Raw genomic sequence first — 25342 nt, 5'->3', positions numbered from 1 at the left:
CTCCTTGAAAAGAGTGTGAAACAATCCACTGGTACGTCTTTTAAGTAGCCAGTCCTTCACCCACATACGTTTAACTTTTTTTTCATGTTGTGTTTTTTCCTCCTCCTCCTCCAACATATCCATGAGTATTAATGCACTAATAGCTCTCTTCCTATTCTCGGGGCCCGGGACAGCCATATTTTATCTAACAAAGTAGCTAGCTAGCTAGCCAACCAGCCAGCCAGTGCCAGAAGAAAAACCGATACAACACCTCCGAGTCCGAATTGATATTTTCCAGCGAGAAAACGATATGAAATACGATACAAAGATGCAGAATGACAATTCTCACTTGAAAAAACAAGAAAACCATACAATAGATGAAAAATGACCAATCTAGCTAGCTAGTTTTGCTGGAAGAAACTGCCAAGTTGCACGAGACTTGATTATTTTTTAATTGCTTTGTGTAACTGTGAAGTTGCATGGAAATTGGGTTGCATGCAACTTGCAACCTGCAACTAGTTGCGTGCAAGTTTCACCGTGTAAAGCCAGCCTAAAGGAATAAATACAGACAGGTGTGCATGAGTGAGTGAAGCCTTTGATGGTGTCTCTATCCAGTCAGTTGATAATTACAAATCTCTGGGAATTTGGATGGACAAAAACCTCATACAACATTGACTATCTCGCCAAGAAATTAAAATTCATACTGGGCTTTCTGTACAGGCTGAAGTCCTGTTTTTCCATGGCATCAAGAAAGCGCTTAGTTGCAGCTTGCCTTCTTCTATCCCAGATTGATTGTGGTGATACTAGGTTTGCCTCTTCATCCATCTTGGCCAAGCTCGATCCCCTGTATCACTCAGCCCTGAGGTAAATCTAGCTTCAGGAGGACCCATCACTCCTTAGTTTATCTTATACAACATGGTAGATTGGTCATCCCTCACTTTGTGCAGGCTACAACACTGATACACTGGTACATTCTAGTTTTAAGATTATTTCAGGAAAACTACCTACTTACTGTAGGCTACTTATTGAGCCAGAAGTTTTCGTTTTTGCTATAAGATAATCATAATCTTAGGTCACACAGATGGCTTCAGTTCAAAGTGAGGCCTTATATCAGAACAGAGTTTGGCAAGGCAATTATCTGTTCTGCTATGGTCCTTGGTACTGGAATGATCTGCAGGCCATTCTCAAACTTGAGTACCTCTTTTCTTTCAATGATTTTAAACAGCTGCACTTGCTTCAACTAACAAACCCACAACTAATTATACTGCCTTGTTTATGCATTATTGTAGTTTTATTCCATTATTCATTCCTATTTAAATAAAGGTTATAGTAGACAATGACATACAGAGGTGCTGTATATAATGAACCACCAGAGGGCAACGTGACACATTTCCAAATGATTGACAGTTTGATTGACAGGTGCAGTAAGCCAATACATTGCTGGATAATCTCTTGAATGTCCAATAGGAGTATTGTGGGCGGGAACCACATCACGGGATTACGGCCATTGAATTCATTTGATATCTACGATTTGACACGGGCCACCTGCTTACGGTAAGAAGAAATCTCCACGAAAATTGACATCCCTGTTCAACAAAAACGAAAAAATACATTTTCTGAGATTTGTAGTCGTGTGTCGGCTGGATGAATACGTTTGAATGCGTTTGTTGGCTCAATTTTTGTCGTTTGACGACGTCATTTAACACGTGGTTGTAGCTAACCTTCAGCCTGGATACATGCGTGTGTATGGTGCAACACCTGGGCGCGCTAGCACAAAGCTAGGTATGATGTGGTCATGTTCGCTAAAGTTAGCATCCCGCCCCGGACGGTTTTGCTTCACTTTGGAAACTAGCTAGCTTACAGTATGTCCTGTAGCAAACACTGCACATGATGTAAGCTGCGGGCAATGTTAATGTTGTCAAGTTAGGGCAAGGTAATTTTGATAAAACAATTTGGTCCTAACCTAGCTAATTGCCGTTTATAATTTCTTGGTGAGCACGGTTTTTGTGCAGTTCATTTTACAAGTCTCGCAAACTGATTATGGTAAGTCAATAACCCACAGAAATAATGTCAATTAAGCAGCTTAATTAGTTAGAAAATATTTCTAGCTTGACCTTTGACACACGAAATTCAAGCATCGACATGATTTTTTTTAGTTGGAATGAAAATAGACGTTTTCTATATGTTGAAGATTGTGCACCGATTTGACTATGCAAAGGTACTGCTTTTTGCAATTACAAATGACAGAAATCCACCGAGTGCAACGCTTGTTAGAAAATAGTGTTTTCCATTAAGACACCCGTCAGTTTTGTCACTAGTCAAGAGCGGGAGGTGATGGCCCCTCTCTGACTTCTCTATTCAGGAAAAACCCTGTTATAGATCATATCTATGACGCAGGTGTTGTGCCACAGCTGCTTATCTGGATCAAACAGTCATAACTTGTAAATGCACACCTTTATGTGGTAATAGCAAAGGTATCATTATGTCTTTGTGAAATTTTAACGTGTTGTGTGTTTGCAGTTTACAGCAATCAGGTCATGCCATGATTATAGTATTGTGTTGTAACATTATTGTTTACAATGTTTATGTGTGTTTGTTTGGCATGTCTAATATCCTTGTTTAGGCCTACATTTGGAACTATAAATGTGATTTGCGGATGGTTTATATACAATAAGGAAGTTATCTATTTTGCAATTATCCTTATGAATCTGCATTAGTTTACCAATTAGTTAACCAATCCAGTCCTTTTTACCAGTTTCTGACTGCAATCACTATTTGGCAGACAATCACTTATGGCGCAACACCTGGATCACACTAGTCCAAATAAATGTAGCAGCTAATGTTACAAGTGTTAGATTTGTTCTATTTATGCATTCATAAAGCATGTGCAAAGTTGAAAATGTTTAACACAACAATCACAAAGCACATCTAATCAGTTTGATCTCTGTAGGTGTGAGCCAGCATAAAACTGTGTGCAGAATGCAGATGTTACGGATAATATGATCCCAGTCTTACAGTTGATACCCAACACTATCTTCACATCAACTGACTTTTACATGCCTAACCTTCTTTGGATTCATGAGACTTCATGTTTGTTTCCCCCCCAACAGCCACCTTTTTTATTTACAACTTAAGACATTTGAGAAGTTGCTGGGATGGACCCAAACAAGCCTCCTGGACTCCCTGGTGTGATGCCTTGGCTGCAGGGACGGGGAAGAGGACTCCAGCCTCAGGACCTGGCTGTAGGACGTGGTAGAGGACTGCTGCCCCCCACACAGGAGATGACTGTAGGACATGCTAGAGGACTGCTGCCCCCCACACAGGAGATGACTGTAGGACATGCTAGAGGACTGCCGCTCCCCACAGAGGGGTTTGGTGTAGGACGAGCCAGAGGTTTCACTGCTCCTGGTGATAAGCCACTAGTGCAATTCGGGCGAGGAGCAACTCCCCCTATGACTGAACCTCTGATTGGATTGGCCAGAGGGCGCTCTGCACCACTTGATGATGGAGGACTGGGCCGAGCCAGAGGGCTGCTCCTCTCAGCAGCTGAACCAAGGGTAGGGGTGGCAAGGGGAGCGGTCCTGCCTACTTTGGAGCCACAGCATGGGCAAGCACCACCATGTGAACCCATGAAGAAACACCCGAAAGAAGAGACACCGAGTCCGAAGATGAAAGTGGAGGTTGGAACCAAGAATGATTGTATTTGCAAGTTTTAATTTTCAGAAATTGAATAATACGACTAAGTGTGTGTGTGTGTGTGTGTGTGTGTGTGTGTTCACAGGTTGACATGCCGACCCAGGGTCAAGGATCAACTCTTGTGTCAATGTTTAGAGGCATGGGCATTGAGCCCTCATCATGGGGACGAGGAGCGCCACCAGTTGGTATGTATTTGAGTAGTGTAGAATTAAGATCGATCTGTTGGATCCAGTGGGGTATGTATTTTTCACGCCATATAATTTCCTCAAAACGGAAAAAATGAAATCATGGAATTTGGTAATAAAAATTGAATAAACTGTAAAACATGGACTATTGCAGAATTTTCCATAATTTGGCAGAAATTGATCAAGGCCTAATTATCAAAATCAAAAGTAGACCTAATTATTGTAGTAAATGATTTCATAATTGTAGGATAGGCCTACAGAAATAATTCCGTTTATGATTGGGGTGTTTTGAGTGTGGGGACCCTTACATCACCTCACAACTTGGTTTTCACTTTGGGAAACATGTCGAAGAGGCTGTCTGAGAGCCAAGTCATCAAAAAAGCTAAAAATAGCGATCATAACCCCTAAATTAACATGCAAAAAACGGCGTTTGGGGAAAGAAATCTGTTGGATCATATTCAGTGTTTCCTCTATTCATTAAGCAGTTTTACTTCACCAAACCAAGGTAATTTATATAGCCTAATTTATAAAACCTAAAATACCAAAGGCAAAACATTTTTAGCACTGCAACCTGCACTAGTTTCTTTAATTTGACGATAGATGCATGTGGTACAAAAAAGGGGGGGGGGGAATAGCAGTAAATGCTATATATAATATAATTAGGAAACAATGGAATTTGAAAGTAAGTTACCGTAAGTAAACAGGATTAGGGTTGGGCCATATGTTAAAAACTTTACAAGTAAAACCATTTTTTATAAGCATTTTACCCAGGTCTATGGAAAAATGAATGGCGGATGAAATCCCATGGAGAGGGAGAGGGGGTGACTTTGCCAGTCTATTGACGTTCACAGACCCAGACTACGTTAGCCACGTTAGCTTAGCTTCCCGAACGAACCCGAGATAGCCCATGGAACAGTAGACAGAATATCAGCTTTTCTTCATGCAGTAACGAGCCTTGAAACCTTTTCCTTGTGGCTGAGTGTTGATGTAATGTAGACCCAATTTCTACTACGTTTCTACCAAGGAGCTGCTGGGGGCTTCCCTAATGCTCCTTGCGTGAGTGAGTGCGCACTGCGCAGCCAGCGGCTATGGCAACACATCACATCGACAAACGCTGCTTTTAAAGAGACAGGTGCTGGTAAAAACAATGGAAAACATACTTCTTAATTCAAGATTGTCAAACGATTTTCGCCTTTCAATAATAAAAGTCGATCTTGATAATAAAAAACATTATTAGAAAATTCGAAATTTGTTGCCCATCCCTAATATTCGTGGATGCACATGTGGTTAAAAAATAAAATGGACGTTGTTTTTCTGCACCAATGGATCAGACAGCAACCAAAGATGGCTTACTAGACACGTCGCTCAGCTGACGCACAGGAGCAGGACATCATCCTTTGGAAAAACTGAAACAATCTGATGTTCGTTCGCATCGACGCGTCCACTTAGAGTTAGGAATCTGTGTAATAGAGGTCTGCAACCCAAACGCGAAGCGACCTACGACTGTATGCTATCTGGTATTGGCAGGGTCGGTCTTGGCTTTTAAATAAATTACTTGTATGTGCTTTCTTCTGAAGCTGTGGCTCTGAACTGCGCTGGCCACAGACAGCTTCACACTCACACACACACACGCACACACACACACACACACACACACACACACACACACACACACATCAAGTCCCCTGGCCCCTCCCTGCTGCTGCTCGTTTTCAACTTAAACACCAGTTCCTATTCACGCATGCTTTGAATTGCCCTTTACAGGTGAATTACTGTAGTTATAAATTAGACCATTAAATGAGCAAAATACAAGGTCAAAAACCAGATTTTTTTCTTTTTTTTTCTCTTTTTAACCGTTAATGGACTCAGCCAATAGTTGATATATTCATCATATCACCCAACCCTACAGGGAAGGGTACAAAAGACCTTGAGATGATGTGCATTTGGATTTAATAGCATCTTGAGTCTGAATGTGGACAATGTAAAACCTGGAAGGAAATCTTAGGTGTGCCATGCAGCAAAAAGCAAGTGGCCAAAAATGGGTTCTGATACGATGTCTTCCACTTGCTGCGCTATACAGTGTTTACAGAGTATTCACCTCCTTTTTAATGTTCATGGTAAATGGACTGCATTTATATAGCGCTTTTATCCAAACCAAAGCGCTTTACAATGTGCCTACATTCGCCCATTCACACACCAAAGGCGGCAAGCTGCCACGCAGGGTGCTGGCACAGCCATCGGGAGCAATTCGGGGTTCAATGTCTTGCCGCAAAACACTTCGACATGTGGATTGGAGGAGCCGGGGATCGAACCACCAACCTTCTGATTAGTGGACGACCCGCTCTACCTCCTGAGCCACAGCATATACAGTACAGCAGGCATCAGCAAATGGCGGACCGTGGTCCGGGTCTGGACCCAGACGCTATCCTACGCGGACCCAGACTTATAACTGATAAATCATTGAGGATTATTAAAGTTTGACGGAGCGTTTCAATTTTAACTGGCGCACGCAGCGTTTCTAGACTGTACGGTACTAGTTCACCAGCCACAGACCCATTGCATGCATTGATAGTCGCATGTGATGCTACTCAGCCAATCAGGGCCACCGCTCAGCTGCTGCTTAGAAGAGTAATGGTGGCTCCCATTTCCCAAAAAAGCAATGAGATGAACAGCCATAAGTGCAGTTCTTGCAGAAATAGATTAAATAACAATTATTACAACGATACTATTATGCACCAGCGAAGTTTATCAGCCGAAAAGATGTTTTTGTCGTTCTTCTAAAATTGATGGATTATTTTGGACTGCATGTGGCAACGCTGATTGGCTGAAGGAGTTGTCTGTCAAGGCAAGTACTCCCATCCACTAAGGTCACTGTGAGATAACAGGATTATCTGGATGGTTCTGCCAGCTGGGCCACACTTCTCTCATTGAACAAGAGAAAGTGGGGGAATTGTTCAAATGTGCTCAGATAGGTTTGGTTGAGACTGTTAAAATGTCAAGTGCAGTTAACGCCTTGATGGAATTTCTTCCAATTTGGCTCAAATGTCGACTTGGACTCAAGGATGAACTGATTAGATCTTGGTGGTCAAAGGTCAAGGTCACTGTGACCTCACGACCGCCCGTTTCACACTCGTTAACGCGATATCTCAGGAACGCCTTGAAGGAATTTCTTCCAATTTGGCTCAAACGTCCACTTGGACTCAAGGATGAACTAATTAAATTTTGGGCGTCAAAGTTCAAGGTCACTGTGACCTCATTAACGTCATTTTCTAGCTCATTATTGCAATATCTCATTAACGCCTTGACGGAATTTCTTCACATTTGACTCAAAAGTCTTGACAGACATGGATGTCAACTGCTCACTTGTTGGCGGAGGCATATACCCGCGGTGCGCTCATTCTAGTTTTATTTATTTATTTATTTTATTTCATTTTATTTTACAAAACAACATGGTCTTCAGCAAACGGTATAAGTGCATATCTAGTTCTAAGTAGATCATGATGATGGCTGATTCCCGTTTCAACTGCCTGAATAAGAACAAAGCCCGACACCATATCAGGAAAGTGTTTGCTGTAAAACGTATGAGCGAATTTGCAGCAGTCAGTTAATCAGTTGGGCATGTCGGCCATCTGGTGATGGCAGTTCATTTGCAACATTGTGGCTTAAATGTCACAGCCCCTGATCATAGATTTGAGCAAGTTTAATACAGTATATTGCACAGAAGGCAGAGCCTATGCTCCCGCAAAGAAAAAACTTTGATGCGCTCCCAGTGGGAATAGGTGAGTCAGCACCACAGTCATCAAGCACACCCTGACATGTAATTACTATGTTTGGATAAAAGTATGATTTATTCACAGAGGGAATGGCCAAGAAGGTTGTGCAGCCATCGAACAATCTGATAAACACAATGCTACATTGGGATTTTACTATTTATGCTTGGTGCGCACTTAGATGAAGTGCCATGCCCGCGGATTAGTAGACCATCCACACGGATTTGTAGTATGTACATTGAAAAACAGGGGCCCACAGAGTTGCATATACAATTTAATTAACATGCTTTTTCTACAAGCATGATTTATAGGGAACTAGAAGGGCACTCGGGAGAGCGCAGACCTCTGCCAAGGCCCGCTCGTATTTGCTATAATTGCTTGTTCATGTTGTTATTGTGAGTTGGATCCGCTCCAGAATTTGCATGGGTTCTTCCTTGGCCCATGCTGCACCCTTCCATGAAGTTTCATGAAAATCGGGCGAGTGGTGTTTACGTAATCCTGTTGACAAACGCCGAAAACATAACCTCCTTGGCAGAGGTAATAAATAGGTTTCATATTGTCAGCAAAAAACATCAGATCGTAAAAGATTAGACCTACTGATGTGATTAATCGAAGGTTCTGGTTCTGGTCTAGGTGCCTAATGGTTATTACAGCTCACTATAATTATGCGGTGTGTAAGGGCTATGGCTCACTGTATATAGGCCAAAAAGTCCTTTGATGTTATCAACTTACATAGGTGTTACAAATCTGTGCACATGGTTTACTAGGTAATCTGTGGGCATGGTTTAGGAGTAAATGGAAAGAAAAATGTCTCCACTGATTTCCGCATATACAAAACACACACACACACACACACACACACACACACACACACACACACACACACATATATATATATACTGTATATAGTACCAGGTGACCCCTGGGGAGCTAAGGTTAAGTTAGGTTGTTATTTTTATTATATTCTTTATTGTCCCTGTGGGGAAATTCATCCGCTGCATTTGACCCATCCTCTACTAGGAACCTTCCTAGAACTAGGAGCAGTGAGCAGCCACAGAGTATGTCTACCGCAGAGTTTGATTGCCAGTGCCTTGGTCGGGGCCACTGACAGGGAGTATTAACTCTAACATACGTGTATTTGATGGTGGGAGGAAACAGAAACAGGGAGAACATGCAAACTCCACACAGAAAGGACCTGAGACGGACCGGGATTCGAACCCAGGATCTTCTGGCTGTGAGGCAACCATGCTAACCTCTGAGACACCGTGCCTTCCTGCAGTTATCCATATTGCACTAGGTTTATAGATGATCAATGGCGTGTTGAACATTCATTCATTCAGCACAGAATTGTGTCAATTGTTGTAGTGAGTCTTGTTATTGGACTAGTTTTATAGAAACATAAATGGTTCGATGGTGCAGTGTGCTAATCCTAAGATTAAACGTATTTGAAATCACCAAAGATCAATGGTGATCAGGGACCTCATGTATAAAAGCTTTTCTCCAACTTGCTCCTTGACTCCATCCTGTCTCAGTTCACATGATGGTCAACATAACTTGTTCTAAATTGCAGCTTTGGTTTTGATTTGATCAAAAACACAGACTAGGTACATAAAACCATTCGCCATAATTGAGACATTGGGTGTTACATTTTGTTGCAGGAAGGGGGACAGCTGGAGATTTTGGAGCAGAGTTGAAGCAGTGGCCTTCCCCAGGAGGTGTCATCAGTAGCCCAGGAAGCATTGGCCAACCTGAGGATGTGATGGGCAGAGGCAGCAGGTAGGAGACAGGAAGCATTGGCCAACCTGAGGAGGTGATGAGCAGAGGCAGCAGGTAGGAGACAGACCTGAGGAGGTGATGGGCAGAGGCAGCAGGTAGGAGACAGACCTGAGGAGGTGATGGGCAGAGGCAGCAGGTAGGAGACAGACCTGAGGAGGTGATGGGCAGAGGCAGCAGGTAGGATACAGACCTGAGGAGGTGATGGGCAGAGGCAGCAGGTAGGAGACAGACCTGAGGAGGTGATGGGCAGAGGCAGCAGGTAGGAGACAGACCTGAGGAGGTGATGGGCAGAGGCAGCAGGTAGGAGACAGACCTGAGATGGTGATGGGCAGAGGCAGCAGGTAGGAGACAGGAAGCATTGGCTAACCTGAGGAGGTGATGGGCAGAGGCAGCAGGTAGGAGACGGGAAACATTGGCCAACCTGAGGAGGTGATGGGCAGAGGCAGCAGGTAGGAGACGGGAAACATTGGCCAACCTGAGGAGGTGATGGGCAGAGGCAGCAGGTAGGAGACAGACCTGAGGAGGTGATGGGCAGCAGGTAGGAGACAGACCTGAGGAGGTGATGGCCAGAGGCAGCAGGTAGGAGACCTGAGATGGTGATGGGCAGAGGCAGCAGGTAGGAGACAGACCTGAGGAGGTGATGGGCAGAGGCAGCAGGTAGGAGACAGGAAGCATTGGCCAACCTGAGGAGGTGATAGGCAAAGGCAGCAGGTAGGAGACCGACCTGAGGAGGTGATGGGCAGAGTTAGCAGGTAGGAGACGGGAGTGGCCACATCACTAGGGATGCAACGGTATGAGTTTTTGACTGTATGATAACCTTGGACAAAAATTTCACGGTATCGCGGTATTGCGGACCATTATGTTTTTACAATAGCTGAAATATTCCCATGCAGCTGACGTTGTCTTTTTAGATGGGGGAAAGTTCAGGGGGGTCCTTGCGGCTCCTCTCTACTGTGCTCTAGTCTAGGTAGGCATGCAGCCAGGGGGAGGGGCCGCGTAAGCTGCACTCTGCAAGCGACCTGGGCACTTTGTTTTGGGGAAACAGCTGATACTGTGGGGAAGGTATGACGGCAAATTTTAGTGGTTTTGATACCGTGACGTTTTCAAACCGCGGTATACCTTCAAACGGTATACAGCTGCATCCCTACACATCACATTAGTTGACTACAGCATGGCGGCTCCTCAATGTTTTTAGGATTTTATGTAGGAATGCACAATATATCGGCATTCATATCTATATCGGCCGATGTTGGTCATTTTTTAACACATCGGCATCGGCCCGATGTTGCAATGTTAATATCGGTTATCGGTATCAGCCAAAATGTTCACATTGAGAGGAAGCAATGCAGTAAATCTATGATTTATGGGCTTTTCCAAATGTTTTGGAAATAAAGAAATCCATTACTTTTTCAAATTCAGTGTTTACATGTGTTTTTCAGTATGTACTCAATTTGATTATCATGTTTTATACAGATCATATCGACATCTGTAAGTGGAAATAAATAAATCCATTACTTTTTCAAATTCAGTGTTTACATGTGTTTTTCAGTATGTAGACAATTTGATTATCATACAAATGTGTTTTTATACAGATCATATCGGTTATCGGCCATAAGAACAATGTTAATATTGGTTATTGGTATCGGCCAAAATGTTCATATCGGTGCATCCCTTATTTTATGGCTATGTACACCACACAGCTGAAAGTGTCCCAATTCAATATTTCCCCCATACATGTGACACATCTGATGCTTTTAATTGGTGTAAACAGCTAAATGCTGAATGGAGTCCTTTTTATTTTTTATAAATCTGATCTAGACCACATGGATATGCAGTACAAAATAGGGTCCTGAGTAGGGGTGTCAAAATTAATCTTATAATCGATGCATCGCGATGCGGACGTGTGAATCGAATCGTTGACAGATGAATCGTTTGTTTAAATTTCTGTTGACATTCAGATTTTAAAGCACTTTCTAAGTAAAAGATTGACTTGATATTTATCTGAGTGCTTGTATTAATTGATGAAAAAGTAGCCATGTGCAGTAAAAATATAGAAAATTGAGGATTTGATACTTAAAGCTGCCATGCTTTGAGCTGTATCGAGATGCATCGTGGAATCGAATCGTTGACAGATGAATCTGTCCAATCGTAATCGAATCGTGAGGCCAGTGAAGATTCACAGCCCTAGTCCTGAGACATGTGATTTGTAATTCATCAGCTTTGCTGTGACAAGTATATCTCAATGTAATTCACCTGAGACAAGTGTCATCAACTTGGCTGAACGGTGTTAACAAGATGGAGAACAAGAGACAACAATGTAAAAAAAAAAGATGTTTGTGTCTTCATAATAGTACATGAATGAACTGGCAAAATAAATGTAAATGCTTAATATTTGGTCATTTTGAATCAAATTATTCATCCAAGATGCAGCTTGATTTGTATGCCAGGGGATTCTGCTCAACCTCAAAGTACTTGTTTAAAGCTTAGTGTATAGACCCTTCTCGCGGGGGCCATTTTGTGAAAAGGGTCTATTATGCTCTTCCCTCTTGGAAACAACTGCAGCCTCTGGTGGCTCAAAAAATAAATGTCTATTTATCGCAGCTGTGCATCCCTAAACTAGTTCACACATTCCTCTTTATTTCCTCCCCAAAGTTTTTTTCATTGGCTTGTTCTATGCCCATTCAGTCTTTTACATGTCATGAAGATGGTAATCTGACTAACCACTGCATTCAGAGTATAGCTTGATTTCATCCTCTTTTTCTATCCAGGATGGTTGGTGTATTTGTTGCAATAGTTATGTAGTGGACTGTGGAGCACTTTTTGCACCTAGGCTATAAACATAAGAGCAGTTGTCGATTGAGTGTGTAGACTCCATTAATCAACAGGATTGATCCAATTTCTCTGTGGTTACTCAAGTCTCCAGTTTCACAAAACAACAAATGATGTGAGTTTTATGGCATCAGACGTTTTGTTCTTGGTTACAGGTGCTTTTATGAACTAATCTAAATTCTTAAATCTTGATCTAAATGAGAAAGGCAGAGTATATATATATATAATATGTAATATGTATATATATTAAACAGAAAATGATTTATTTTTTGGGGGCGGCTTTAGCTCAGGAGGTAGAGCGGGTCGGCCAATGACGCAAGGGTTGGCGGTTCGATCCCCGCTCCCTCCCAGCTGCCATCGCTGTGTCCTTGGGCAAGACACTTAACCCTCCTTGCTCCCGATGGTGTGTAGGCACCCTGCGTGGCAGCCTGCCGCCATCGGTGTATGAATGGGTGAATGTAGACTATCTACTCATTGTAAAGCGCTTTGGATAAAAGCGCTATATAAATGCAGACCATTTTTTGCATAATGAAATTACCGTAATAATATTGAACTAATGAAATGGCTCCAATTCAACAAAGAAAGGTATTGGGTATCTTCAAATATGCTTTTAGAACGGGTATGGATATTGAAGTATTGGAAGCATTTATCAGTATTGATAAGTTCTCTGCTGATATCCAGCCCTGGCTGTCATTGATTTGTTGCAGTTTCCTTGGCCGAGGCCTGTCCTCCTCAGACAGAGCAGCGATGCCTCTGCTGGGAGTAGGAAGAGGACCCCCAGTACCGCCTGCTTTACTTCCAGGTCCCATTCAGTCTGTTGCTCCAACCTCCGACCCAGCAGCACCTCTACAGCCTCATGCAGGTATGGAAAGTGAACAAAGAGTTTGGAAATTTTCAAGGTCTTCAGCCCAGGGAATGTGTCTGGAAAAATACACAACTTTGTACACAACTGAACTGACGGTAGTTATGCTTCCATGTACACAACTGACCGTAATCATACTTCCATCCAACTTCCAAGTGAATTTATCACCTGGGTTTCAAGCATATAAATAGGCTTACTAAACATCAGCAACAAAACACATTCACTGCAAAAATGGTTGTAACTGTTGTTTTGCTTTCTGCCAGCTAATACTGGGCATATACAGTATCATACAAAACAAATGCACATCAATACGGCAATATTCTAATTCACCAACTAACCAGATGGGTGACAGACGAGAATGACATTTCTGGGAGGTTGTAGTGGATGCATATTTTACAGCAGTATGTTAGGATGAAGTCACTGGAGCAACACATACTGTTGATGCCTTTTTTATTAAGGTGCAGTAAAACATTTCAATGTTCAATACATCTTCATCATATTGACTCTGATGAAGATGCATGATGGGACATTGAAATGTTAGTCTATGTTTCATCATATTGACTCTGATGAAGATACATGATGGGACATTGAAATGTTAGTCTATGTTTTTACGGCATCTTAATAAAAAGGCATCAACAGTCAGTGTTGCTCCAGTGACTTCTTCCTAACGTACTGCTGCTGTGTCCTCTGCTCCTGTGACGCACCGGATCTGCCTACAACTGAAGCACAGTGGAACTCCCTTTCTGCTGGATATTTTACACTATTTCACAATATCCTAAGACAAATGTTGAGCAATGAGATTGAACTAAGTCTACATCATCATCTCTAATTCAATACATACTGTACATCATTTGCATAAAAATATTTTGGATGAAAACTGAATTTGTATAATAAAAAAGAGATATGGAAAAGTATGACATTTTAAAATGCACAAAATGTGTAGGGACCACGCCCACTCCGCCCCCCATGCAAGAGGTCACGCAGCTTCCTACTGGTGCACCAGCTAAGATAGAGATGCAGATGGAGGCAGTTCAGTAAGTATAACTTCTACTGTGCATCCATTGACCTTATACATGTTATGTTATACCTTCATGTTTGCGTGTATATATTTTGGTATGTTATGTGTCATGATGTTATGTGTCTCTCTTGGCCAGGTCTCTTGAAAAAAGGGGACTACATGGTCAAATACATGTTGTGCTGTTGTGTGTCTTACGATGTTGTAAATATGTCCATGCATGTTAATGTATGTTCTTCCCTGGTCAGTGTGCCGCTTGATAAAGTTGGTACAAAAGGAAAGCCTCTAACTGTGGCCTCAAACCACATCCCCATTTGCTGCAAGAATGAGGCCGTTTATCAGTACCACGTTACCTTCATGTAAGTGACACATCTCACTCAGTACTCTGTTTACTTGGTATTCATTCAGCTGTCAATCAGCCAAAATTACTGGAGGAATTACAAAATTAAAATAAATACAATAAATTATAATAAAAAAATACCCTCTGACACGTAAGTTGTACTCCTAATGTTTACAATTGTATAAAATTACAGAGGAACCGCTTAATACCGCTCAGCCATTCTAAAGCAAAAAAATTTTTATTCTTTAATGGCAATCAATACTGGTTCTTGTAAATGTGAATACTATTCATGTTCAAGTGTTTGTGTTTCCAATGATATCTTTCAGCCCAAACGTTGAGTCAATGGGAATGCGTTTCGGCATGATGAAAGACCATCGCTCAACCACAGGAGAAGTAGTGGCTTTTGATGGCTCAATACTTTACCTGCCAGTCAAGATGAATGATGTAGGTATCACACTTATGGTTATTGGTTGGATGACTTAAGTCATTTTGTCTATTGTAGCACAGGCTTGATGTTAGCTGAAGTTGCCATGCACCCACAGCATGAATTTTACTCAAATTAATTTCATGAGGAAGTGTCTTGTAATTTTGAGTTGATTTGACTAAGAGTGCATCCAGAGACTCACAACGTTCCTACACAGATCTAGAAACTATGGAAAATGGTTGGTTTTTATGTATTGGATTTTCATTGTGTAGAATGTGTCAGAACCTGGGACCTTAACCCAGGTTTTTGGATCGTGTGTTATCTGGTCCTTGTGCAGGTGGTTGTCCTGAAGAGTGTGAGACGCACTGACAACGAGGAAATAGAAATCAAAGTCCAGATGACGAAGATTCTCCCACCCAACTCTGATCTGTGCATCCCCTTCTATAATGTGGTGCTTAGGAGGTATAGTAACAGGGTTCCTACACTTCTCAGGAAAATCTTATTATAGACGTACTGTATAGATGCATCTGAGTATCTGTTGTTGCATCAAATACCTTTCAAATATAGTGAGTTGACAGTCATATGGCCCTGCCCCTATAAACATTCATCTCATTACTATACATTCAGGCGGTGTCTCATCATAGATGTCTGGTCAATGGGGCAGCATGGGGGTAATCCTTCTATTCTCCCCATTCAGCATAGTTAGCCTTTAGCTGCTAGCCCAGCCCAGGCAGACAGGATCGGGAATATAACCCCCGCAGTAAACGCACATCTGAACACATCTGATCTATGTACCGTACCTGCTTTTTAATCCCCAATCCTGTAGTGTAGAGCCTAGAAATGAGCGTGCGAAGCTCGTGATATTTCTAGTCATATTGAATACCGACTGAAAATTCCCACTCCGCAATGACATGATTTAAATCAGTTTTGGACTGCCCAAGCTTTTGATAAAGAAAAGGGCATGGCCAGTCCAGTACGAATAAGTTAGCCCCCTCCTTTTTCTCTCCATACGATGTCTTATGCATTGTGTTCACTTCACTCACAGCTTCAAGCTCAAATGTGCTCCCTGGAGAGGCCCAAGCTGTTTCACACAAACCCAGACTGCTTTAGAAAATGTTCCATTTTCACTAAAAGCCCTTCACTGAAATAACCTAAACAGCTAGTTATTGTAAGCAAATACGCTGCTGCTGCTACTACCACCACCACCGTCCCCTTTCAAAGAAAAAATAGATAAAGACGGTTCAGGATGGTCAAAGTAAAGTATTTTTCTTTATTATTTTGTCAAGGGTAATGAAGATGGTTGGATTGAAGCTAGTGGGCCGGAATCACTATGATCCAGAAAGTGCAGTCATTCTTGGAAAACATCGGTGAGTATTGAGTTACATTTTGGCCTCTTGAGAGGCCAGACCGCAGCTAATATCTTGGAGACCTAGCAGCTACGTTTCCTTCAAAACCCTGGTTGTCTTTTTGCAGACTGCAGGTGTGGCCAGGCTATGCAACCTGTATCAAGCGTACAGATGGAGGACTCTACTTGTCGGTGGATGTGTCTCACAAAGTTCTCCGCAACGACTCTGTGATGGATGTCATGTTAGTACACTCAGCATCTCACTGGCCCCAGGAGCCACAGCAGCAATCAAAACCATACATTAAAGGGAACTTATAGCTACAGTAACACCCGTAGATGTCTTTGACCCACTTGGCAACATTTTGAAACTATATTGGACTCCTAAAAAATGAATTCACAATAGCATGAGAATAGTAACATGAATTACCAGTTAAATGCTATTGCTAAAATATATTTTCAGTTGTCTTATAGGTTTGCAAATCATAACTTCAGGCAGGCTAGTCTGAGACTTTAATACCTTTAATCTAGACTTAAAAGATACGTATTTAATTGCATGGTTGCAAGATGCAGTACATCTGTATTGACAGACAGATTTGTAAATACATCCCACAACCGCTATAACCCTGCCTTTGGGACATGTGGAGTAAGCGGTGATTTGGAGGGCAGCGGAAAGCGGCTTGGGAAATGGTATAGGCTTATAGCATCTAGCTATCACATTCATATATAAAACCCTTTCAACAGACAAGAGCAAATCCATGATCTTTGATGCCCACTGTTTTCCAGGAGAGTGATGTACCAACAGAGCAAAGAAAGCTTCCAAGATGAATGCGCCAAGGAGCTGATCGGTGCCATCGTCATCACCCGGTACAATAACAACACCTACCGCATCGATGACATTGAGTGGAACAAGTCTCCCAAAGATACCTTCACTCTGTTTGATGGCTCAACAACAACCTTCGTGGACTACTACAAGTAAGCTTAAGTCATTACAACTGAACTGAAAAAAGCCTTAATATAAACGATAGTGGCTATGTTTGTCTATTTGTGTGTTATAATGTTGGCCAGGCCTTTCTGAAGCCAGCAGTGCAACTTGTACTAGTGTAATATTTGTTATAGTTGGCTGTTATTTTTTGTTTATCTTTGTAATTGTTTAATCAAAGTTCTATACTAACATTATTTGTACTACTATTACTGCTGCTGTTACCTACTACGGTTGTTGCTGTTGTTGCTGCTGATGTCATTGTGCCATTGAATCAGTTCCCATTTTGTGTCCAAACAGAAAACATTACGGGATTACAATCAAAGAGATGGACCAGCCTCTGCTCATCAATCGGCCAAAGGAGAGGTCCAAGCCTGGTGGGAAGGTAAAAGTCTGCACCAAGTATTTATTTCAACAAGGCTCACAGGTCAGACATCATTTCTGTAATGGCAAGATAAAGCCCTCTCACTTTGGCTTGTCAGTAGACGTCATCTGATTTCTTGCAGCAGAGTGCCTCCTTGTGGCTAGAATGAGTATCAGAGCATAACTGCAGAATATTAAGCCACATTTTATAATAATACAGGGTATCCGCGGGGTCATGAAAAGTATTAAAAGTTGTTAAATGTCGAGCTGAACCCAAAAATGACTTTTCTTTTCTTTTAGTTAAAATACCTGGGTATGCAATGCACCTATTTAATGATGTATGCAAAAAAAAAAAAAAAATCTAATTCTTTTAGTTTTTCACACTTTTTCACATCAAAAGTTCATTTTTCAAGATTTCATTGATAACACTAATCTACAGGTTGCTGACGTCACCTAGTACTATCAAATTTCTACCCCATTTCAACCAATCATATCACGACATGCAGCTGTCAATCAAATCTTCATTTCAGGATAATTTTCTCTTCCAAATGAAGTAGAAAATGGCACCTAGTGCCTGTCATCTGGCAGAATTCCTATCCCATAAACTAACTACTAACTTGGCCAATTGCATGAAACATGAACAAAAACCAAAAACTATAATCTCTAAGAATGCAAAGAAATGTAACTGGCTCGCATTCCAGGAATATCGTATTTACAGAAATAGCGTAAAAGGCGCGCGCTTGAGAGCGTGGTAGTCAGGGGTCTCCCCTCGGAGATTTCAGGCGGGCAGGCAGCACCCATGCATCGGATTGTCCGCTCGCTCCGCACGAAGCAAGTGGCTGCCTGGTACTCCACGGAAGCAAGCGAGCCTCGGATCAGAAGACCAGGATGCTGCCTCCGGGCGGGTAGCCATTTCCAAGCCGAGGCAAGAGTGCTGGCTGCTGGCTTGAAGTGCTCGACGAGGCGCGATAAATATTGATATTCCTGGAATGCGAGTCCTTTGCATTCTACATTTAATGAAGACATTACCGTTAATTTAATTTTTTATGTTACATACTTATTGGCCAAATATATTAACATTTTATGGGCTAGAAAAGTCCAGGTAAGCACTAGGCAGCCATGTTGCCTGCTCAGAATTCCTCCTCACCATGAAGATTGATTGACAGTTGTCATATCATGATATGATTGGTTGAAATGGGGTAGAAATTTGTAGTAGATGGTAGATGGTCCGTTAGTCCATCAAGAGCATATTTAAGATACATTATACTAAAGTAAAGAGGAAATGATACCACAAGTATCAATAAAGAATAAACAATAAAAAAAAGTATCTCTGTAAAATTAACTAACCTACAAATTGATGTATTGCAGCAAATAATTACAGGCGAGATCCTTCTAGTGCCAGAGCTCTCCTTCATGACGGGCATCCCTGACAAAATGAGGAAGGACTTCCGAGCCATGAAGGTAAGGTGGATGTGTCACTGTCAGCACAGTGTACTTCTTCCTCATATCAACGTAGCATGAAGCACACCACCAACATTAAACAGCTGTATATCAGCTGTATTATATCATGGGAAAGTATGGGAAATTATTTTCACAATTTCCAGGTCTTTTAAAAGTATAGAAACATTGCCTACCACCGCTGAGACCCAGGTTCATTTCCCCGCAGCGTTACTTTCGGCTTGGTCAGATGTTCCTACAGACACAATGAATGGTGTATGCAGGTGGGAAGCCAGTGTTCTGTGTGTCCTGGTAGCACTACTGCCTCCTTTGGTCGGTCGGGGGAGGGACCGGGGGGAATAGCGTGACTACACATGTGTCGGAGGAAGTGTGGGCTAGTCTATGGCTCGCCGCAGATCAGCAGAGGGGGTGGAGCAACGACAAGGAACAACAGGGGGAATTGTACAAGTACATTGGGAGAAAATGAGAAAAAACAGAGAAAACTTGTACTTATATACACGTGTGTGTATATATATATATATATATATATATACAGTGTATATATATATATATATAATTCACTCACTTTCAAAAAACATGTAAAAAAGGTGTCCAATACAGTTAGATTTAACATACAGAATTTCAAACAAATCAGGCCCTTTATCACAACGGATGCGGCTAAAGCCTACCTCCGCTGATTCTCTCTCACATAGACTACTGCTCCAATGTTTGGTCCTTCGCTGGTGTCACTGTGCTCAAACCCCTTGAACAGCTCTATAAAAAAGCCATCAAGGTGTTTGACAAAAAACCACAATCACATCATCACTGTGAAATCTTAGAGAAATATCAGCTCCTTAGCTTTAACAATTTTAGAACATTTAAAAGCACGTGTCTACCGTAATCTATAAATGTTTACACGGCTTGGCTCCTCCTCTAGGGGAGTTCATTAGAAGGAAGAATAGAAATTTGAGCACAAGGGCAGCAGCTAGGGGGGACTGTGAAGTCCAAGCTAGAAAAACCACGTTCTCAAAAAACACCTGGTCGATCAATGGCAGCACTAGCTGGAACACACTGCCTATGGCTATTAGGGAAAGCCCCACTTTTGCGGCATTCAAAAGCCAGCTCAAAAACTGGCTTAAAACAAACCAATTTTGTGAACACTAGCTTAATAGCTACCTTCCAAATCTTCTCTTCCTGCACTAGGCACTTCACCACTTAAGTGTAGCACTTAACACATTCACTGCCAGCCGTTTTTTCAATACTGTAGGTAGGTTCTGCCAAGTTTTTTTTTTGAGGATTCTGGCTCATCTTTCAAGAGCCGAGGATTCTTTTCTGCTAAGATTTTGTGAACACAAATGATCTCAAAAGAACTAATAGAATGTGTGCTTTCTCTGTCTAAAAGAGTTAGTTTGTAGAGTTAGTAGTTATGTAGGCATTAGCAGTAGAATACAGCATGGTTTCAGCGTCTGAAAATTTATTCTGAGATAAATGGCTTTTTGTGAAATTCGATAGAACAGTCACTTTAACCATTTATTTTTGGCGTAAGACGTCAGACATCTAAACAATAGTTTTGAACAGTAATTTCCTCCATAGCAGCAGGAAACCCCCCTCTCCTTCAAACTCCTCCCTCCGTGGGTGTGTCTCTGGTGGCTTTGCAGCGTTTGTCACAAGCGAGGCTCTGCCTGTCTGTGCTGCCTGGCTGCTGGCGGCTGCTCTTTGGGCGAGTCTGCATGAGTCGTTTCGATTGTGAGCTCAGCTGCAATGAAGCTGCGTGCGATTGTGGGCTTTCTGCCCGTGTTTCAAAGTGTGTTGCACGCATAATCTATTATGCAAATTTGCAATCCCCCACCGCCAGCTCCCAGCGCGATAATGCGCGAAAGCGTTTTCGCCAATCCATTTTACAGTATGAGAATGGTTTCCTCGCGCGTTCCCCTGCAGTTTTGGCTCTGCTTTTTCTAGTCTGGAGAGCACTGTCGCCACTTAGTGGGTCGGTGGAATGGGTTGTACACGTTCGGTGGCTCCAATATTTTTATAGGAGACGTGGGGGGCGTTGATCCACGTCCCACCGTCAAATTTTTTTTTTTTTTTTTTTTGACGAGTCAACTCGTCATTGGCAGTCAACCGTTGGATTTTTTTTGACGAGTCAACTCGTCATTGGCAGTGAACGTGTTAAGAGAGAGTAGAGTAGCCTTACGTATTGTATTTATGTATTGTTATCATGTAACCTGTCGAATGTAAGGTGTAGTATTCTTCTTTTAGCACTGACATGCTGCATGTACATCCTGTCTGTGTTTTGCTGTAATTTGATGTCTGTAATGTTGTGGTATCTCTTGCGATGACACGTTACATGTATATCAGTTTGTGCGTTGCTGTTGAATGAATGTAATGAATGATTGTTTTGATATTTATTGGGGACTACAGATGTAAATTAGCATTAGCTAACTCCGGCATATTTACATGTTTTCGTATATAGAGGCTTCTATGTTTCTGAACATGTCCATTTAATGTGCATTGTCCCGTCACAATAAACCAATAAAGTAAAGTAAAGTATTGAAAGTGATAAGCGAAAGAAATTATATATATTCATGCATATTTAAGTTGTAATATGTTCCCAAGTTCGTTAACGTGATATCTCAGGAATGCCTTGATGGAATTTCTTCGAATTTGCCTCAAACCTCCACTTGGAGTCAAGGATGAACTGATTCGATTTTGGTGGTCAAAGTTCAAGGTCACTGTGACCTCACGAACCTCATTTCCAAGCTCTTTAACACGATATCTCAAGAATGTCTTCCAAATTGGCTCAAACGTCGACTTGGACTCAAGGATCAACTAATTACATTTTGGAGGTCAAAGGAAAAAAGTTTAGTCACTGTGACCTCACGAACGCCATTTTTAGGCTCGTTAACGCAACCTCTCAAGCACGCCTTGACGGAATTTCTTTAAATTTGCCTCAAACCTCCACTTGGACTCAAGGATCAACTGATTAGATTTTGGTGGTCAAAGTTCAAGGTTACTGTGACATCACGACTGCTCGTTTCATGCTTGTTAACGTGAAATCTCAAGAACGCCTTGATGGAATTTAATCTAATTTGCCTCAAACGTCCACTTGGACTTGGACATCCTTGAGTCCACTTGAACTCAAGGATGAACTGATTACTTATTTAATTCATTTTACTAAACTAAAATGAACTGATTACATTTTGGTGGTCAAAGGTCAAGATCACTGTGACCTCACAAACGCCATTTTCAAGCTTGGTAACGCCATATCTCTAACACCTTGACGGAATTTATCTGCGGTGAGGTTGTTCTAGTTTTATGATGTATTTTAATGTTCAATGTACAGTATATGTGTATTTGTAATTGCTTTGAATGCCAAATAAACCAAACCAATTGTAGGACATAAACATGCATATCAATGTCTTTATCACCCATTGTAGGACCTAAACATGCATATCAATGTCTTTACCACCCATTGTAGGACATAACCATGCATATCAATGTCTTTACCACCCATTGTAGGACCTAAACATGCATATCAATGTCTTTATCACCCATTGTAGGACATAACCATGCATATCAATGTCTTTACCACCCATTGTAGGACCTAAACATGCATATCAATGTCTTTATCACCCATTGTAGGACATAACCATGCATATCAATGTGAGTGCTGAACAGCACACACAGGCCATAAAGCAGCTTTTGAAGAACATCAGCACCAACCCTGACAGCCAGAAGGAGCTCAGCCGATGGGGACTGGACCTCGGCGACAACATCATGGTGGTGAGGCCCTGCGTTTACATTTCAAGAGTTCATTTCTAAAATGCTGTGTATCCATTTAGGACAAAAATCCTTTTTGGGCTGAGTTGGGCAGCCACACTGATCCATTGTCTCTGTCCATGAACGTTCATTTCAGTTCATTTTCAGGATGGCTGTCCATTATCTGGACAAGGCTGTCGACACCTTGAACACATTTGAACTTATTATTTCTGGAATGATCGATTGGTCGCTGTCCATTTAGCCAATTAGAGACATTCCTTTTGGGAAAGGTAGTGGAGAGCACAGACAAGGTACAACTTAGGGATGTGAACGGTTAACTGTTAACCGCCAACAACGTTTGTGACGGGTTACGCATACCGGTCAATTAGTTAATTTGCGTACAACCGTGTTGCCAATCTGGTGATTTTTCCCCTCCCTCATAGGAAGCAATGTTAACATAAGTATATTAAAACATGGCACAAGGGTTAATCTTCAACTGCTTGGTCCTGTGCATAAGCATGGTCAGAGCTGTGCTTTAATTCACACACATTCCGACTCTGCTTGAAAAGTGCCATCCGCATGGTTTACACATGTTTGTATCTACTGTATGCACTGTTGATCAATGACGGCCCTGGTCTTCAGAGATTCATTCTAGCCATCTAATCAGGGACTGAGTTATACCCAACTGAATGCAATTAAATAGCTGCTAGGATAGAAAACCAGCAGTAATCTACTGTATAATCATCTGGTCTGAGGACCAGAATTGAGACCCACTGGAGTATATCAGTCTTCCTATATAATATTTTACTATTTTTACTACTACGACTACTAGCTGTCCTTTTGGCTGCAGTAAAGATTTATTCTACTCTCCAAAGCTCTGGTTATTTTCTTTTCCCCACAATATTTTATTTTTCAATGCTTTTTATAACACAAAAACAAACAAAATTTAAGTCTCAGCCAGGAGAAAGGAAAATATATACACTACATAATCACGTGTTATTATCAGCCACCTAAACTGCTTATATGCTTGCCAGAGATGTTGTACGTAGGATCCCACACAAGGGGTCCACTGGAAGACTGCCGGGCAAGTCACCCGTCACCCCTAGCCTCGTCAAGGTAGGCCAGAAATGGGTCCCAAACAGCAGAAAATCTCCCAGGTGAGTTAGTCCTCAGGAACCCCTGAAGTCTCTCCATCCGTACAACCGAGGTCATGTCCACCAACCACAGCTGAAAGGAGGGTGGAGAGAGGGACTTCCATTCCTGCAGTATGAGTTTCTTGGCGACGATCATCCCTTGTGTCAGAGAGACTGCTGCACAGCCGTAGGAAGGAGCAGAGAGGATTCAGAGCAGCCGAAGATCGAGAGTTGAAGGGTTACCAGTCAAATATTTTGGCCCAGAATCCAGACAATGAAGGGCAAAACCAGAAAGCATGGGACAGTGTGACCTCCGACACCCGATCATAGCTCCAGTTCTTGAGTGGTTGGTCATACAGGGTATACAGGACAGGTTATTGGAGTGTGATGATTTCTCTGTTGCAGATTCAAGGCAGAACTCTGCCCATGGAGACCATCTGTCTGCAGTCGCAATCCTTTGTCACTGGCCCTGATGTATCCTGGTCCAGGGAGGTTTGCAGGGATGCTTCAATCAGCTGTGTGAGTTTGGGGGTGCATTGTGGGGAAGATTTTGTAGAACTCCATTAAAGACCCTGTAGATGTATATCAACGAGTCTATTTTGAATAATAATTTGTCTGTTGGTTGTTTCCCCCACATATATATATTTTTAATTATCTTGTTAAAATTCTTAAAAATTACTTCCCCTCCATTAACACGTTCACTGCCAATGACGTATTAATCCGTCAAAAAAAATCCAACGGTTGACTGCCAATGACGTATTAATACGTCAAAAAAATGATTTTTTTTTTTGACCGTGGGATGTGCATCTAACCCTTTTACATCTCTTATATAAGTATTGGACGTGTACAACATGTACAACCCATTCCACCGACCCACTAAGTGGCGACAGTGCTCTCCCAGACTAGAGGAAGGCAAGCAAAAAGCAGTGTGAGGAAGCCATTCTCGTGAAAATGGAAACGCTTTCGTTTTCGCGCTGATTGCTGGCGGTGCGGGATTGCAAATTTGCATAATAGATTACGGGTGGAACACACTTTGAAACACGCAGCATAAATAAGACCAGAATCGCAAAAGCTTCATCAAAGCTCTCAACACAAACCACAAGAAACGAGCGAGCCGATCCAGACTTGCCCAGCGGCCGCCAGGCAGACAGGCAGACAGGCACAGCAGCAGCAAAGCAGTGAGCTGGTGACGCGAGGTTACAGCAGCAGCAACGAGCTTGTGACACGCTCGCTGCAGCCAAGAAGAACACACACGGAGGGAGGAGTTTGAAGGAAAGGGGTGTTTCCTGCTGTTATGGAGGAAATTACTGTTCAAAACTATTGTTTAGATGTCTGACGTCTTACTGATGCCAAAAATGAATGGTTAAAGTGACTGTTCTATCGAATTTCACAAAAAGCCGTTTATCTCAGAATAATTTTTCTGACGCTGAAACCATGCTGTATTCAAGTG

At 42.0% G+C, this 25342-nt stretch overlaps 1 protein-coding gene across 1 annotated transcript in view; it reads left to right on the top strand.

The window, feature by feature from the left end:
* Positions 1-3134: 3134 nt before the first annotated feature.
* The window catches only part of piwil2 (piwi-like RNA-mediated gene silencing 2), a gene marked incomplete at both ends in the record, with an annotated part of 37168 nt that continues 14960 nt past the window's right edge, over positions 3135-25342 (top strand). The window contains 13 exons of the mRNA XM_083644670.1: positions 3135-3659; positions 3761-3860; positions 9289-9406; positions 14361-14471; positions 14779-14896; positions 15214-15338; positions 16163-16243; positions 16350-16463; positions 17005-17193; positions 17501-17585; positions 18932-19024; positions 22643-22783; positions 24298-24411. Of these exons, the coding sequence (XP_083500796.1) occupies positions 3135-3659; positions 3761-3860; positions 9289-9406; positions 14361-14471; positions 14779-14896; positions 15214-15338; positions 16163-16243; positions 16350-16463; positions 17005-17193; positions 17501-17585; positions 18932-19024; positions 22643-22783; positions 24298-24411 (1914 nt within the window). The remainder of the gene's footprint in view (positions 3660-3760; positions 3861-9288; positions 9407-14360; positions 14472-14778; positions 14897-15213; positions 15339-16162; positions 16244-16349; positions 16464-17004; positions 17194-17500; positions 17586-18931; positions 19025-22642; positions 22784-24297; positions 24412-25342) is intronic.

Source organism: Poromitra crassiceps (genome assembly GCF_964638095.1).
Source record: "Poromitra crassiceps genome assembly, chromosome: 10".
Taxonomy (NCBI): domain Eukaryota; kingdom Metazoa; phylum Chordata; class Actinopteri; order Beryciformes; family Melamphaidae; genus Poromitra; species Poromitra crassiceps.
The sequence above is the reverse complement of the archived record's forward strand: the minus strand, read 5'-3'. Positions and strand labels throughout refer to the sequence as shown.